Here is a 17,577-nt window from a genome sequence, read left to right on the forward strand (position 1 = left end):
TTCAATAAGTCCAAAGATGGAAGCTATTTAAGATTGAGAGGTTAGATGACTTGCCCAGGATCACATAGCAAATAAGTATCAGGGGTAGGACTTGAACCCAAGTCTTTACTCAAGTCCAGCAGCACTCTATTCAGTGCATCACACTGTCATTGGATATGCAGATAAGTGTAATACAGGGATGATAGGTACATTAGATACAGAACAAAGTATACTGTGTGAGGCTAGAGAAAGAAGGGGTTTTGTTTGAATGCCAGCAGGTGTACTCTTGCTACTCAGCTATATCCAAGGGTCTGTCTATACTCCTAAAGCTAACCGTGCTCTAACACATGATGTAGTTTGCCATTTCCCCCTCTAGCAGGGCAAGATACATTTATAGCCAGCTGAAGTTTACCATATACCAGCCATAGGACCAGAGACTTCTTTGCCAAGTTGCACGGTCTATGTTTAAGCTTCCATGATAATAATTTAAAGATCTCTAACCATTTTTTCATTCCCTTTTCAAGGTCTTCCAGAAATTCCTTGAAGCCACAAAGTGAAGCCACTTCCACCAAAGCCACTGACCCCAAACTTCAAGTTAGTTTACCCATTCGTTCAGGACCTGAGAAGTGCAATAACACTAAACCTACTCCTGAAGCCCTGCTTGGCACTGAAGCTCCATCCCAGGCACCCAAAACAGTTTCTCAGAACAAGGATTCCACTTCTAAATTCAGAGAAGTGAAAGATGAGAAACGAGAGTCCTCAGAAAGTGATCCAGAAGGACCCATTGCTGCTCAAATGCTGTCCTTTGTCATGGATGATCCTGATTTTGAGAGTGAAGAGTCTGACACTCAAAAGAAAGTGGTAATGAAAACAGCCTTTTTCTTACTCTCTTTGCTTATAGCTGGTCTCTATACCACAATTATCTGTTGATGAGAACCTGGCCTAGGAGGTAGAATTTCAGGGTCCCAGATCCTGCTGTGCCCCTGATTAACTGTGAAATTTTGAGAAATCCCCAAAGTCTTAGTTTTACCATTAGTGGATGGAAATGAAGTATTCCTGTTTACCACAGCATCGTCCAGGAAGGCTTTGAGGGTAAGGAAAAATGAAATAACAGGTGAGAAAGTTGAATGAGAAAGTTTTGAAATACCATGTAAAATGCAGGGTCATGTTATTAATAGCTTTACAAGGTCAAAAGTGTACTCTTTTTAAGGGAAAGATGCGTGTGAAATACAGATTGATAGTTATCATGGGAAGCTAGAAGTCTGCATCAATGTAGTCTAGATCATTGGCTAAATTATAGCATGGACTTTTTTTAACCTAATTCCCATTTAATCTTCAGAGAGGTGTACTTTCAATATCTATCCTCCTTCCTTGGGGTGATTCAAAGCATTTACTGTTCAGCAGACTGTGTCAGCTAGAACAGATTTTTTAATTCCAGCCTGGCAGGACATCATCCTTGTTATGGGGTAAGTTTGGGGCATTTGTCCTTTTGAAAAAAGTCTGCTGAGTTGTCTCTGCCATAAGGCATCTTCAGACTAAAAAGATGCCCAACAGGAAATGTAAATTAAATGCTCTCACCCCACTCCCATTTGTTTCATCTTCTATTCCCCTCCCCCACCTTGCCCCAGAAGGAGCCTAGAAGAGTGAGCAGTGGGAGTGAGTCACTGTGTCCCTGGGCCCCAGAGGGAGTATCACAGCCTGAGACAGGTTCTGACCTTGGCCACATACTATCTTGCGTCACACTGAAGGGACCACTGCTCTCCTCTCCCCAGTGGGAATCCTGGGCATCTGTATTAACAGAAGGAAGGAGAGGGTTATAAAGCACTAGGAGCTCTGCACTGCAGCAGTGGGCCCTCCAGGCAGAAATCAGGAAGACCATTTCAGAGTCATGTCTCCCCTCCACAGCTCAAAAAAGGAAAGGAATTCTGCTGGGATATGCCTGGCCCTAGGCCATTCTGTAAAAGAGAAGAAAATACGGGTTGATAATATGACAAGCACTAAGATTCTTCCTTACTTCCCTCTGTATAACTGTGGGAAAGCTAGATGCATGATCAGAAAGCTACAGAGACATTCCTCTCTCTCTGTAAGTCTTCACCCATCTTCCTCTAAGCCAGAAGAGTCCAAGCCTATTGACTTGAGTCATACCCAGATCCTTAATTGTGTAAGATATGACTCTAAAAATACCTAAAGATCATGTTTCTTAAAGACAAATCTCCCACTATCCAAAGGAGGGGAAATTGTTGTAAGCCCCCCTATTCCTGCTCTGGCATTCTGGGGATCTTACAGGGATGACTGGTGAGAAAATCATTGGATCTAGGGGAACCTTATTAGCATACCCAGCAAACTCATGGAAGAACTAAACTGGAACTCTCTTACTGATTTACCAGATGACCTTGGACAGGTCCTTCATAAAATCTTTGATCCTCTAGTATTTCATTAGAGTGTCATGTTGCTTAGTGATTGCAGAGCGCTAACTGTGAAGAAATGCTTGGTCACATAGACAAGATCACACTCAGAAGTTCCACATGGAGCTGATACTTGCTTCACAAAGGTAAATAAGGGTCCATTTAGAAACACTTTAAGATCTCACACCAGATACCAAGATAAGCTCCAAATGGGTGATGAGTGACATCATAATCAAATTAGAAGACCATGGAAATTACACATCAGATCTATGAGTAAGGGAAGAGTTCGTGACCAAATAAGCAATAAAGAGGTTAACAGCAGGTAAAATGTACAATTTTGATTACATAAAATTAAAAAGTTTTTTTACACAAATATAATCAGTGCAACTAAGAGAAGCAAGTCTTTCTGATAAAGGTCTCACTTCTAACCTTGTAGGGAACTGCATTAAATATGTAAGAATAAGAACTATTCCCCAGTTGATAAATGGTCAAAGGATGTTAATGAACCATTTTCAAAAGAAGAAATTCATGCTATCAATTGCCATATTGAAAAAATGCTCTGAATCACTAATAATTAGAGAAATGTTCATTAAAACAACCTTGAGGTACCACTCCATACCCATCAGATTGGCTAAATTGACAGAAATGGAAAATGACAAATGCTGGAGAGGCTATAGGAAAACAGGTACTTTAATTCACTGTTGGGTAAAGCTGTGAAATGGTTAATCTGGAAAAACAATTTGGAACTGTGCCCAAAAAGTTGGGGAATGGCTAAACAAGTTATGGTATATGATTGTGATGGAATACCATTATGATGTAAAAAATGACGAAGTAGATGGTTTCAGAACTAATGCAAAGTGAAGTGAGAATAATTTATACAATAATAACAATATTGTTAAAGATAATCAGCTTTGAAAGACTTGGGAACTCTGATCAACATAGTGATCAACTGCAATTCCAAAGGATTCATGATGAAACATTCTGTCCACCTCAAGATAGAAAGCTGATGGACTCAGCAGATTGAAGCATATTTTCTTTTCTTTTTCTTTTTTGACATGACTAGTGTGAGCATTTATTTTCATGTTTATACATTTTTGTGTTGAGTTTTGTTTTTCTTACCTTCTCAATGGATGTGGGAAAGAGGGGAGGGAGACAATTCAGAACTTAAAATAAAATTGAATTTAGAAACATTGAAGTCAAACCTCAAAAAATCATTCCCATAAAATGATTTAGAGTTTACAAAGTACTTTTACACAACAAACCTCTGATGTAGGTAGTACAAGGATTATAATTCCCATTGTACAGATGAGGAAACTTAACCTTAAAGAGAAGTGGTCTATCTTCATACCCACATCTCCCTTGCAGTGAATCAAATCCAGGTGTGCTGACTCCATACACTATGCTCTTTCCTTTTGACTCTCAATTCAGGAAACAGTGGAGAACCTTTGTCACTCTTGGTACAGCCATGGAGATACCATCCTACCTGCATACTGAGGTCACTAAGAATTGTTGGACATGTGAAGAACTGGGATCATAGATATATAGGTCCTGTATGTCACCCTCTTGGTTTTATAGATGAAGAAACAGGTCAAAGGGGGTTAAGTAACTTGCCCATGAACACCTAGGGTAGTAAGTAACAGAATCGGGATTTGAATCAAAATCTTCTGGCTCCAAATTGAACACTCTTTCCCACATGATAAGTCCTGTCTTTAATTTCCTGTGATTACATGCAGTCTTTTTTTTAAAATTCATTTATTTGTTTTTAGCTTTCAGCATTCACTTCCATAAGATTTTGAGTTCTAAATTGTCTCCTCCTTGCCCCTCCCCAAGACAGCATGCAATTTGACTCTACATATACATTCATATTAAACATATTTTCAAATTAGTCATGTTATAAAGAAAATTAGAACCAATGGGAGAAACCACAAGAAAGAAGAAAAAAAAAGAGAGCAAGCAAATAATATGCTTAGATCTGCATTCAGAATCCATAGTTCTTTTTCTGGATGTGGATAGCATTTTCCATCATGAGTCTTTTGGAGTTGTCTTAGATCCTTGCATTGCTGAGAAAAGCTAAGTCTATCAAAGTTGGTCGTCGAACAATGTTGCTGTTACTGTGTACAGTGTTCTTCTGGTTCTGCTCACTTCACTCAGCATCTGTTCATGTAAGTCATTCCAGGTTTTTCTGAAATCTGCCTGCTCATCATTTCTTATGGAATAATAGCATACCACAACTTGTTCAGCCATTCCCCAGTTGATGAGCATCTGCTTAATTTCCAATTCTTTGCTACCACAAAAAAGCTGTTATAAATATTTTTGTACATGTGTATGATTACATGTAATCTTGTAGAAGCAGAGTAATGTAATGAAAAGAATGCTGAACCTGAAATCAGGAATTCTGGGTTTGAATCCTGCCTCTTGACACTATCTTTGTGACCATGTTATGTCTCAACCTCTCCAAGTTTAATATGTCTTTATCTGTAAAATAGGGATAGGAATATCTGTAGCACTTTCCTCATGGGATTATTGTAAGGATCAAATAAGATAATGTATGTAAAGTGCTTTGCAGAACTTAAATCACTTTATAAATGTTAGCAGTTGTCAGTATTGCTTGGAGAAGGTGCTTGTTAGAGGAAGCTATGGCTTTGAGCTGACAACTTTTATTGGAGAAAACTGTGGTTTTGAGCTGGGTCTGATTCTTTTCTCTCTCTCTCTCTCTCTCTCTTTCTCTGTGTCTCATCAGGAAGAGTTTCCAGTGAGAGAGGACCTCTCAGATGTTACAGATGAAGACATGCCCCCTGCAAAGCTCCCTCAACCCATTAAGCCTACAATTCACTCCTTTAAAATGAAAAACGACTCAGATCTCTTTGGTTTGGGTCTGGAAGAGACTGGGCCTAAAGAAAGCAGTGATGAAGGTAAAGTGCTTAGCATACATGTTATCAAGTCACTTCTCACCAAAGCCAAGCTGCGTCACCAGGCAGCATTTCAAAAACATTGAGTAGTGGATTATGGCTGTGATGTTGTTGGGTTGCCATTCTCTTGACTTTAGCTTCCAAGGAAATTTCAGGAATTATTCACTATTGCAGCATTTAATTTTTTGGATGTTGTATGACTTATTGTATGACTTAATGACACGTTATTCATTTAGTATTATAGGTTTCATTGAAAAATAGAATTAGGAAAGAAGAAAGTGGAGAGTCTAAGAGATAGTATAACTTTCCTTAGGATCTGTACCTGCAGCATCTGTTGGGGTGGGGGGGGGGGGGGCATCAGCCTTGAGGCCACATGTGGCCTTCTACGTCCTCAAGTGCAGCCCTTTGACTGAATCCAAGTTTTACAGAAATCCTTTTATTAAAGGGATTTGTTCTGTGAAGTTTGGATTCAATCAAAGGGCCTCACTTGAGCACCTAGAAGGCCACAGGTTCCCCACCCCTATTAACATTCCCAGCAGCCAAGTCTGAGAGACGGTCCCCCATAATACAGGGTGGGGCTTAATTCTATATTTGGAAGCATCTGAGCTGGTGACAGGTGACAGTCTAGCAGCTTGATTTCTGAAAATGCCAGCTATTTAGATGACTGTCTAAATAGCAAACTGGAAATTCTTCTTCCTGGTTTGTCTTATTTCTGTCATTTAGTCTTTTAAGGTTTATCAGTCTGTAAGGTACTAATCCCCATATTGCTGCTTTTACATTTGCACTGACCACATTCTTTACCTGAAGAAGAAAAGGGAAACATAGATAGACATTAACAGTGTAACTAAGAAGCATTGGGCTTCACAGCCTCATGCAGTTGACCATTCAAATCATTCTAGGCTAACGTGTTTTTTTAATGTACTTTTTTCAGTGTTTCAAAACTAACAAAAAGCTTCAAGTATCTAATATCCATTTTATTGGGTATTCAGCCTTAAGAGTGGTAGGCTGCTTACTAATTGACTGTGGGTTATTTATCCTTTATTAAGCCTGCTATTTGCTCTACTACTGTGTTGGGATTTTTTAAAACATCTGGGTCAGTACATCAGACCAAGACCAGCTATTATAGAGTTAGCATCTGAACCAACTACTTGTCAAAAGTTCAGCAAGTGTTATAAAGAACAGTGACAAGATCAATGTTGGCATCAGACGTATTTCATCACTAATGGGTCCTTCAAGTCATCCTTTGGCATCATGTTCAGAATAGAAATCCCAGCTGGCTTGAAACAGACCTGAGCCACCAGGGCTTACTTTCTGAGGGACCTGGAGGAAGTTATTGAGCCTTTTCTTGCCACAGATTTTCCCTATCAGGTAAAGCATTATGAGGCTGGATACTGAGAATAAACCAACCAACAAAGTTTTATTGTTTGCATAGCTTTGTGCAAAAATGGTAAGGAGGAGACAGTCTCAATAGTTTCTACCTTTGAGGATTATTGGATCCTAGATTTAGAGCTGGGAAAAGGGCCTTAGAGGTCATCGAGTCCAATGCCTCATTTTACAGATGGGAAAACTGGCATAAAGGGGTAAAATAAGTGGGCCATGGTTATATAGTAGTAATTGGCAGATCTAGAATTCAAATCCATGTCTTCTGACTCCAGATCCAACACTTTCTGCTATATCACACTGATTGGGAAAGCAAGACATTTAGAAACTTAATAGAAAATACTATAAAGTAATGAATGATTGAATAAGATTAGGGCTTCCCAATGTGCCAAAAGCACCATAACTCAATCAATTGTTTAAAATTCTGTATTATTCCAAAGAAATATTCGTAAATGGTGATTGGGTTTCTAAACCAGTTACAAAACCTATTTAACCTGTAAGGTATCTGAAATGTAGTTAATATTTTAGCTACATAATGGGTTAACTATCTTTCCTCCCCTCCCCACACTTTCTTTCCCAGCATGATATGGGAACATGGATTTCCCTGTTCCTGCAACAGGAGGGGAGACATACGCAACAATCATTGTAGATTCTCATGAGGAGGAAAGGAAGAACTAGATGCACCCAGATGAGTACGGCATTCATAAGCTGTGCTGGTGCTAGAATCTCAGGGACTGTAAACTGTATTTGAGAGTTGATAGATCACCAGAAGCTTGAAGAATCAGACAACACTTTGTGGAAGATATCCCTGAAGGATGAAACTAAACAGAGAAAAGGAAGGCATTCTGTACAGCAGAATATCATTGAGGCAGGGATGTGAACATGACTTGGAGATATGTAGTCTGAATTGAAGTGAACTGAATTACATATTTTTCCAAAACAAGGATGATGTTTATTTTTTTATGGTTACCATCTCCAGTATAGTCCTGATCTCCAGACACAGGTACTTAATACAGGCTATTTATTGACTAACCCACAGAGTTGAACCTCTAAGACAAGGTGTGGAGTTTATGGCAGACACCTAATCGTATTTCTGGGCAGCCTGCCAACCTCTCCTAGATTTCCTTGTAGTGGATACAAACGTTCGTGTAGATAGTTTTCTCTGGGGCATCTTAGAATCATAGACTATCAGAGCTTGAAAATACCTTAAAAATTGAGTTTAGCAGTCCAGCCTCAGACATAACACTTACTAGCTGTGTGACCCTGGGCAAGTCACTTAACCTTATTGCCTAGCCCCAAAAAAAAATTTTTTTTTGAGTTTAACCTCTTCATTTTACCCATTGGGAAACTTAAGACCTTCTCTCCCCTTTTACCTCCAGGGCTAATGATCTGGGAAACTTTTCCTAAAAGGTGGGGACTCAGCTCCAGAGCCATTGTCAGCAGAAGATGGGATCTACCTGACATAGTTTGCAACTTTTCCTAGTAATAAAAGTTCTAGCATGACAAACATTTCCTATTTTTCTTGCAGATAAGGAAAGCAAACTCCCCTCTAAGGAGAAGAAGAAAAAGAAGAAGAAAAGCAAAGAGGTACCCACTCTATTGTGCATAGACCAGTGAGGGTTGGGAGGAAATACTATTCCAGTGACTGGAATTGGGGAGATGCATTTGCTCAGTCCTTTTGGGCCTTTGAGAAATGGGTCTCCAGTGAGCATGGTATTATTATACTAGGAACCAAACATGTTGAGTCCTGTTTCTATCCTTAATTCCAATTAAATGATTTAAGTCTTGGCCATCTTGTCCTGATTTGAAGGAAGTGTTGCATCTGAAAATGACAAAGGAGATCTTGCTCTTCCAAACCTACAGGTTCCCAGCAAGACTTGGCTTTGCTGTTTCTAAAGTTGACTTCAGAATGATGCTATCCCTCTGTGGGGAGAGCTAAACCACACCAGTCACGGGCAAGCATCTCCACCCATGGAGCACCCAGGCTCATCCAAGAAATTGCCTTCTCTCTCTATCTATTCAGTATTTCTCTTTCCTCTTTTACCCCCCTCCCCAAGCAAGAGTTAGATTACCCCAAGTCTTTTCATGTCTGTCTCAGAATTGCAAAAAGGTTTAGAAGTAAAATTGCTTTGATCCTCTGCTCCTGACACTCTTCCCATGTATCCAGTCTTTTGTCAAGTTATATCCTGTTCACCTTACATCATTTCTTGTCTCCACTCTCATGGACCAATCTGGTGCAGGCCTCCACTTTCTCACACCTGGGCTCTTTCAGTAGCCTTGTTGATTGACCTACTTCAGGTGTCTCTCCGCATCTATCCATCCTCTGTAATGCAAAAATGACCTTCCTAAAAACCCAGCTTTGAGGGGCAGCTAGGTGGCGTAGTGGATAGAGCTACAGCCTTGGAGTCAGGAGGACCTGAGTTCAAATTTTACCTCAGACACTTGACATTTACTAGCTGTGTGACCCTAGGCAAGTCAGTTAACCCCGACTGCCTCACCAAAGAGGAAAAAAAAAACAAAACACCCAGCTCTGACCGTGTCACACACACCTCCTCACACATGCATAATCAAAACTGCAGTGGCTCCTTGTTATGTCAAGGATCCAATATAAAATCCTCCATTTAGCACAGAAAGCCCCTTATACACTGCTTGCCTTTCCAGTCTTCTTACACTGTACCCCTCTCTACATTCTCTATGATCAAGTAAGTCTGGCCTCCTTGTTTTTCCTTGTACTCTATACTTCATCTTCTGACTCCAGGCCTTGTCACTGACTCTTCCTCCATACTGGAATGCTGTCCCTTCTCACCTCTGCTTCCTTAGTTTTTGAGGCTTTCTTCAAGACTTAAATCAGATACCACCTTCTGCAGGAAGCCTTTTTCTATTGAGTTTGAGATGCCAGTGATACATCCCATTTGAAATGAAGCTCAGGACAAAGTTCAGGGGTAAATGTGTAGATCTGAAAATTGTCTTCATAGAGGTGATCGTTGAACTTGGAGCTGAGGAGATCACCAAGAGAGAAGAGGTCTCGAGACCACACCTTAGGAAACGCTATTAGTGGGTGTAATAGAGAAAACTCATCAAAGGGTCAGGAGGACCAGGACAGAATAATGTCACAAAAACCTATCCAGAAGAGGGAGGTCAACAGTGTTGGAGGCTAATAGAAAAGCATAAAGGACTAAGATTGAGAAAAGTCAGATTTGGCGTTTGAGAGATCAACTGAAAATTAGTGACTTGGGAGACAACTTTTCATTTAAGTGATGAGATTGGAAACCTGATTGCTGAGGATTTAGAATTTTGTGGGAAGAGGAATCATTGAGTAAAGACAGCTTTCTCAGGAACTTTAGCCACAAAAGGGAGGTGAGATGCAAGTCAATAACTAGTGGGGAAGGATGGATCAAGTGAGGCCTTTTTAAGGATGGGGGAAACACGAGTGGATTTGTAGTAGCAGGGAAGCAGTTGACAGATGGGCAGAGATTGAGCAGTCTGCCAGAGAAGGTGGGATGGAATGTATGTAGGGGTGTTTGCCTTAGCAAGGAAAAGGGCCACCTCTTCCTCAGAGAGGGAAAAGAAGGAGTTAGTGGGGGAAGACGTCTGAATGAGGAGGGGAAAAAAGGCACCTCTCAGCAAATGGCCTCAATTTTGGAGGATAGTATAAGAAAAGGTTCTTAGCTGAAGGAATTGTGGGGAGAAGGTGCTATTTAGGAGGCTTGAGGAAGGATAGAAAGGTTTGAAATAGCCAGTGTGTAAGTGGAGAGTAAATTGGTTAGGAGGGCCCAGTTGCTATTTTTTAGGAAATTTGTAGTATATCCAGTTCTCATGGTTCTTATGACTATCTCCAGCTCCAATCTAATTGCATGTGAATCAGCAAAGGTAGCATAGTGGGAGTAATCCAAAGTTAAGGTTTGGTAAGGCATGATCCGTGAAAAGACAAGTGGGCAAAGGACTCTAGTGTAGAGATAATATAGAGTGGAACTGGTGCACCAAGGAGTTGTAATAGGAAAGGGTAAGCCCAGTACAAATATCATGGCCTAGGAAAGAACAAGAGGTGGGGGGATTGGAGAGTGAGGAGGAACAGGTTAGGGATTGTAAGGTCAAGGGAATGATGAAATAATAAAAGGTTATGATTATATAAAAGAATTTTGGAATTCATGGACATAGAAGTTGAACTCTTATAGGTGATGGGGAAGATCAGGAGTATAACTATCTCTGTAGCTCAGGTGGAATAAAGGTTCTGGGAACTGAGTAGTTTGGAAAACTGAGACATTAGGATTTTTGAGGGACTATTAAGAGTATATAATATTCGGGCAAGAGTTGGGGTGGGGATAAAGACTGGGAAGCCAATGAATTCCTAATTCATTGAGGAAGGAAAGTGTTCTAGAAATGGATAAGATAATGGCTACCAGAATCTAAATTGAGTGATACATTTTAATTGCCCGATACTGAAGAGATTGATGAGTGGTGGTGGTGGTGGTAGAGGAACAGTCTGGAAGTAGTAGTGGGGAGCAAGGACTATTCTGACTTCAATTTATACTGTGTATATCTTGTGTGTACAGAGTTGTTTGTTGTCTTCCCCATTAGAATGTGAGCCACTTGAAGGCAGGAACCATATTTGTCTTTGTATCCCCAGTGCTTAGGTCAGTACCCCAAAAATAGTGCCTTTTACATGCTTGATTGGCCTTTGCATCACCAAATAATAGTTTGTCTTATGTGACAGTCCTGCAGTTCGTAATTGCATGGGAAGGCAGGGGTTAGATTTAGTACTTTTATTGGCCTTTCTAGAAGGATCGACCCAGTTTGATTTTCTCTGGGCTTACAGGAAGGCTACCAGACTACTTCTCCATCCCATCCCTGGGGTCAGCTCACTGTCAGAGTTCTTAATATATCATGTCTTACCTTCCAGGAGGAGGAAAAGGCTGTAAAAAAGAAAAGCAAGCACAGAAAAGCCAAGGACAAGGAAGAAGGAAAGGATGAGAAGAAGAGGAAGAAGAAGCGAAGCAAGAAGACTGAGGAGATTGATGAGCTGGAAGCCTTCCTTGGGGGTGGAGCCGTAGCCCCCAAACAACACGGGGGTGGAGACTATGAGGAGCTCTAGGCCTGGGGTGCATGGGAACCCGCAGACCTGTCATTCATCTCTGCTTCTGAGCCTTGGCAGGATGGGGGCTGCCAGGTGGGACCTGGGCTGGGTCTACCAGATGCCCCTCAGAGGCCATGAAGGTAGGGGGATGGGGAGTTCCTTAGGTGTCCTGGTAAAGACATTCCAGTGTGAAAGGACCAGTACCCAGTTGGGTGGGGAACGGTCAGGTGTAGGCTTAGGTGAGGGGCTGGGGAGAACAGAGCCTAGTTCTGACCCACCCCTTTCTCCAATAAGCCCAGTGCAAGGGAGAGAGGGGCACAGCTCCCCATCATCCCTGCTCAACCCTCCCATTCATTGCTATTTACAGAACACTCCAATTTTAATTGCTGAAGAAATAGCAGTATCAGCCTAACCAGTTGTTCTCTTAACCTTGGGAGGAATCAAAGATTTCAGCTCTATTTTTCATAACTTTTTTTTTCCTTAATGAATAATACTTTGGCCTTTGCCCCATAGCAGTCAGTATGAGAAAAGCTAAGACAGAAATGGTAAGGGAAATTTTGTTGAGCTGCCTGCCATTCTGGAACAGGAGAGGCCCAGCACAAGTTTACTAAATGTTCCAGCTGTACCTTTCCCCATCCCCCATAGCTCCAGTTAAAGGCTGATGATAGCTGCTCTAGAGTTTGAGGCAGGGGCACAGAAGAGATATGGGTCCAGGTGGGGAAAAGGGGAATGGTGGTAGAATGCAAGTGTCTTTTATATTAATAAATCATTCATCCACCTTGGCTGGGTTTGTGGCCCAGACTCCTTTGCCCTATTGCCCCAGTAACCCTATAGTACTTCTCAGGGACATGACAAAAGCCTTTTGAGGCACTTGCAGGAATCCCAACCTGTTTACATGGGGGGGGGGGGGGGGGTGTTGGAGCAGAGGAGCTGTGGAAGCAGGGCTTCCAGAAGCATTCCAGATCTAGTTCTTGTCTCTTGGTGATCCCTGTGTTTTGGCATATTTCAGGCCCCTGTCTCGACCTATACCCATGGTCTTCTCTTAATGTTCCATGTTCCCTCACCCTAGAGTAAAAGGGAAAGCCATGACATCCCTAGATACCATGACATTATGTTCTGGAACCAGCCCATTCCAAAGTATTGGTGATAAGGGTAAGGGATTCTCCACCCTTGCACAATGCTCTAGAACCCCAGTCTAAGGTTCAGTGTTTCTCCTAGTACCCCATTCTCACAAAACTTACAAAAGAATTTATCCTTTCCTATTCCAAAGACCAGGATCTGTTCTACTTGGCCAGAGGAAATTATGACTCACAGCTGCTTCTCTACAGCCCAGCCTTGCCCATTTTCTTCCAGGCTCCATTATCTCCAGAGTGGCTGATGTGTAATGGACAAAGGAATGGGGTCTTGGATGGCAATACTTCTTGGAAGGCAGTTTCTTTTTCCAAATCTGATCATTCCCAGCCTCAGTTTTAGCCAGAAGGAGGGAATTATCATCAGCATTTGGGCTCAGAGAGGAAATACCACAGGGAAGCAGGGGTGTAAAATACTTGTGTTTTTTAAAGGTTTGTTCCCATCACGTTCTATTGGATGCTCCACTCTGACCATAAAGCGCTCTTTTACTGCTGTCTGTGTTTTCTTCCACATCCCACCTACCACTTGGGGTGATTATGGAGTTAGGCTAAGATTAAAGGTGGCATTGGGAGAACTAGACAGAGAAGCAAAGGAATGTCCAAGTCTTGAGAGCACTGCTAACCTGTGGCTTCTTAAAAGTAGAGCAAGAAAGGTCTATCCTAAGGAACATACATTTAGGCCAAGGAAGAACACCTTTGAACTAAGGCATCCTCCTTCCATGAATCTCCCCGCCAAGGGAGAATGATAGTAATAGTTTTTGGTCCCTGAATCTAGAAAGCTAGAATCAATGTGAATGCTCCAGGAATAGCTAAGGCCCAGACTGGGACATGAGGGGAGCAAAAGGACCCTATATAGCAGTCCCTTTGTAGGGAATGGTCCTGCTTAGTATGGGGAGAGATGACCTTGAATTCAGTCCTGGAAACTTTCAGGAAACGAAAGTATTCCTACTCTAAGCTCAGGCAGACATGGGGATGTATTCTGGTTGATCCTCCAGGCTTTAGCATATTGCATGCATATTAATGATGTGTGTAAAGCACTGTGCTAGGCACTGAGAAACATGGACTCCCCAGAATTTAGTGGGTGGGGACACAGCACAACTGTAATAGAATTTGAAATGTATAGGATAGAGGAGTACTGACTATTCTATGGTATCTAGTTGAAAACATTTCTCGCTGAATTGTGGAGTTGCAAGACTCCTTTTCCCCAACCTTTAGTAACATAATTCAGACTTGGCCAAATCCTAAAATAACAGGATCATAGATTTTAGAGCCTGGGACCCCAAAGGGCATCTAATCCAACCAACTCATAGAAGAGCAAACTGTGGCCCAGAGAAATTGTGATTTGTCCAAGGTCACCTTGGGATAACCCCTAGAATCCATTCTGAAATCTTAATTTGACTCTCATTTTCTCCAGTACTTCAGTTTTCCCACAGTGTAGGTCTTAGTCTTTCTTTTCACAAGGTAGGATTCAAGGACTAAGCTGAGCTCTAAGACTCTTGGCCCTATCACTCCATCCCCTGCCAATGTTTCTACTCGGGCCCATAAGGGTTCAAGATGGGTCTTTGCTGAGAGGGGATTCTTACTGCCACATCTTAGACCCTGTTTGTGCCCACCATTCCCTGTACCTTGATCCCCTCTACTACCACCCTACTCCAGGGAGCCTTTCCTTTAGTTGATGGCAGAGTACGACTGGGTCAGAAAGTGCCCTGCCCCTGTTTGCCCTTGTTCCACCCATCTTCCACAAGCTTGATGGTTCCCCTGGCATCCACCACCACCCCCACAATGTTGCCATGGGAACAGTCACCAATGTAGAAGCCACAGCCCCACCTCTCCCATGGAAATAAGGGAGGGGGATCAGCAATGTGTCTCAGAATGCCACATGCCTCAGAATCTCACCACACACACATCTAAAGGAACTCTGGTTGCTGTAAAGGGTGGTATTGAATAAGGAGCAGGGGAAGTGCTGGACCCTCTTAGGAAGCTTCAGACTAATAGTTGCTAAGCAACATGTTTTCTTTCCCCTTCCCCCAATCTATTTTGGGCACGTGCCTCTATAAGGAGGGTCCACCTCATCCTCTGAGGGGCTACTATAGATTGTCAGTGGACACAAGGGAATTGAGTGATTCCCCTCCTCAGTTTTATCAAGGATGTCTTGAATACCCCTTGAAGTATCCTACCCTCGGTCTGCCGAGCCCTTGCTTCCCATGTCTGTGTCTAGCATCCAGGGCTGAGCAGATAATATTAAAGACTCCTTGCTTTTTTTAAGAGATGTCCCCTGCTAAGGGGGGGACAAGGCAGAGAGACCTTCTTCCCTTCTAGGGCTCAGAGATTTCCAGCGATTTTGTATAAAGGGATTAATCCAAGTGATTTATAAATCTGGACTTTTTTTTTCTTCCTTTTCATTGAGGAAAAAAGGCAAAACAGAACTGTGAGATGGGCCTACTGTGATAGAGAAGCTGTTTCCCTGTTCTCAAGAAGTCCCTAAAACAATACAAATTGTGGCTAAGAATAGTTATGTGTATGATTTGCAGAAAATTGGTCTCATTACTTTAGTCATATCACATGAGTGAGGTGATTCAACTCATTTATACAATGTAGTTACAAGTCCTTTTACATGTTATTTGATTATTAAATTAACCTTAAGTACCTACTGTGCTAGAGGCTGAGAGTGATACAAGGTTTAGATAAGACAGACCCTGAGTGGCCACGTAGGGGATTAAGATGCAAACAATTTATTACAAGCTGAGTATGCAAAAGAGACCCAAAACAAAGTGCTGTGTCAACTCCAAAGGGAGATCCTCCGGAGCAAGTGGTAGATTATAGGATTCTTAAAAGATACCTAGTCCAGCCTCATATTACAGATGAGGATACTGATGTCTAGAGGTCTTAAATTACTTGCCTAAGGTCTTACAGGGCAGGGCAAGCTCCTCTAAGACCAGCATTCTTCCCATTTCACCCCACTTCTGGGAGGTGGTAAGTGGAATGGTGGGCAGGACTTGGATTCCAGAGTTTTAAATCCTATTGCAGCCACTAACTTGCTGGGTGGCCCTGGGCAAGTCACTTAACCTCTCAAAATCAGTTTCTTCATTTGTAAAATGGAGATAATAGCTGCAACATTTCACAGGTTTGCTGTGAAAGTCACATAGGATAATGCTTTGCAAATTCTAATGAGTCATGGAAATGTCAGATGTTATTGTGAACACTTCATAGACAAAGAAACAGACTAAGGAAGATGAAATGGGCCCAAACTCATCGAACTAGTAAATGGAGAGACTAGAACTCCACTCCTGTGTTCTTCCCATTCTACAGTCAAAGACATGATTTCAATTAGAAACTTTTCATGGGGAAAGTGTTTTGAGCAAAACAATAAAGGCCTTGATGGCTGAAGGCAAGGAAGAGATGGGGCTCCAGATGGGTGGAAATAATGATCTATGTAGCTGTGCAGAAGCAGGAGGAACGCCACCCTCCTCTATGAAGTGTGGAATGATGTGACAAGGGGGGATGGGGAGATGAGTCCTGAAGAAAGACCTTGGTTTGAATTTCACCTCTGGCACTGTTTGACAAAGTATATGTAAGTCATGATCTCTCTGAGCCAGTTTTCTTCATCTGTGAAATGGGAACAATCATTTCTGTAGTACCTACCTCAGGGCTTGTTGTAAAGTCAAGTGACATGTATATACAGTGTTCTGCAAACTTTAAAAAATGGTATACATATCAGTTATCATAGGGCACCTCCTCATGGACCAGATTTCCAGCTACCCTGTGGGAAAGGGCGCTCAGGGTGGGCTGTTGGGCACAAGCAACAGGACCAGCTGGAGGGATTGGAGACTGCAGGCCATGGCTCTGGTCCCAGCCCTTAGTTCCACTTCCTAAAGTGTAGCTCCATCTGCTGTGGTATTTATATAGGTGAATTGTTAGCACCTTCTAACATGGATCAGATGAAACCATGGGGAAAGCTGACAGGCAAGAGAATCAGAACTGGGCAGGAAACTGGGGGTAGGAGAATTTATGAGGAAAAGAACAAGGCAAAGTGTCAAGGCTAATGCCAGACAGTTCTGTGCCTTCACTAATAGTAGCTTGTAGAGGGGGAACAATATAAGGAGATCCTGCTGAACTGCTTCTCCCTCTGCCCCAAACCACTATCCCATCTGCTCCCACCTTGGGCCAGAGAAACAAGATCCCTTTTCCCCTCCACTTAAGGCCCTGCAGCCTCCTCCTTGCCAGAAAAACAACTAGGACTCACGTAGTACATACTTTGGCTCTACTCCTTGTTCAATAGGGCCAAGCTCTTCCTCCTTTCCTCTCACCTCCCCCCCCAAAAAAATCTTCACACATTTATTAAAGATTTCTCTTCCTTGGAGAGAAAGTATCAACTTCTTGAGCTTACTGGAAAGAACACCACCTCTAGAGTCCAAGGACCTGGGTTCAAATCCCACCCCATGCCTATGTGACCTTGGTCAAGTCGCAACCTCCTTGGTCCAGTTTCCCCATCTGTAAAATGACATGGTTCAATCAGACGACCTCTGAGATCCCTTCTATGATCCTTATCCCCAGCAGGGGAGATCTTGAGGCACATTAGGCTGAGAAAGAAAGAACTGATCTAACATAAGGAAAAATGTAGATCACAGCGAGTCATAGAATCACAAAATGTTAATGTTGGAAGGACTTTAGAAACCATCTACTCCAGAGCCCATGGGGTG

At 42.2% G+C, this 17,577-nt stretch overlaps 1 protein-coding gene across 2 annotated transcripts in view; it reads left to right on the forward strand.

Annotated features, from left to right (window-relative positions):
- The window catches only part of RABL6 (RAB, member RAS oncogene family like 6), an 87,203-nt gene extending 73,831 nt beyond the window's left edge, over positions 1-13,372 (forward strand). For both annotated transcript variants that reach the window (XM_027848981.1, XM_027848990.1), the window contains 4 exons: positions 504-840; positions 5,125-5,296; positions 8,202-8,260; positions 11,574-13,372. In XM_027848981.1, the coding sequence (XP_027704782.1) occupies positions 504-840; positions 5,125-5,296; positions 8,202-8,260; positions 11,574-11,765 (760 nt within the window). In that variant the 3' untranslated portion in view covers positions 11,766-13,372. The remainder of the gene's footprint in view (positions 1-503; positions 841-5,124; positions 5,297-8,201; positions 8,261-11,573) is intronic.
- Positions 13,373-17,577: the final 4,205 nt, after the last annotated feature.

The sequence above is a fragment of the Vombatus ursinus genome, unplaced genomic scaffold, assembly GCF_900497805.2.
Source record: "Vombatus ursinus unplaced genomic scaffold, bare-nosed wombat genome assembly UNPS02000580.1, whole genome shotgun sequence".
NCBI lineage: Eukaryota > Metazoa > Chordata > Mammalia > Diprotodontia > Vombatidae > Vombatus > Vombatus ursinus.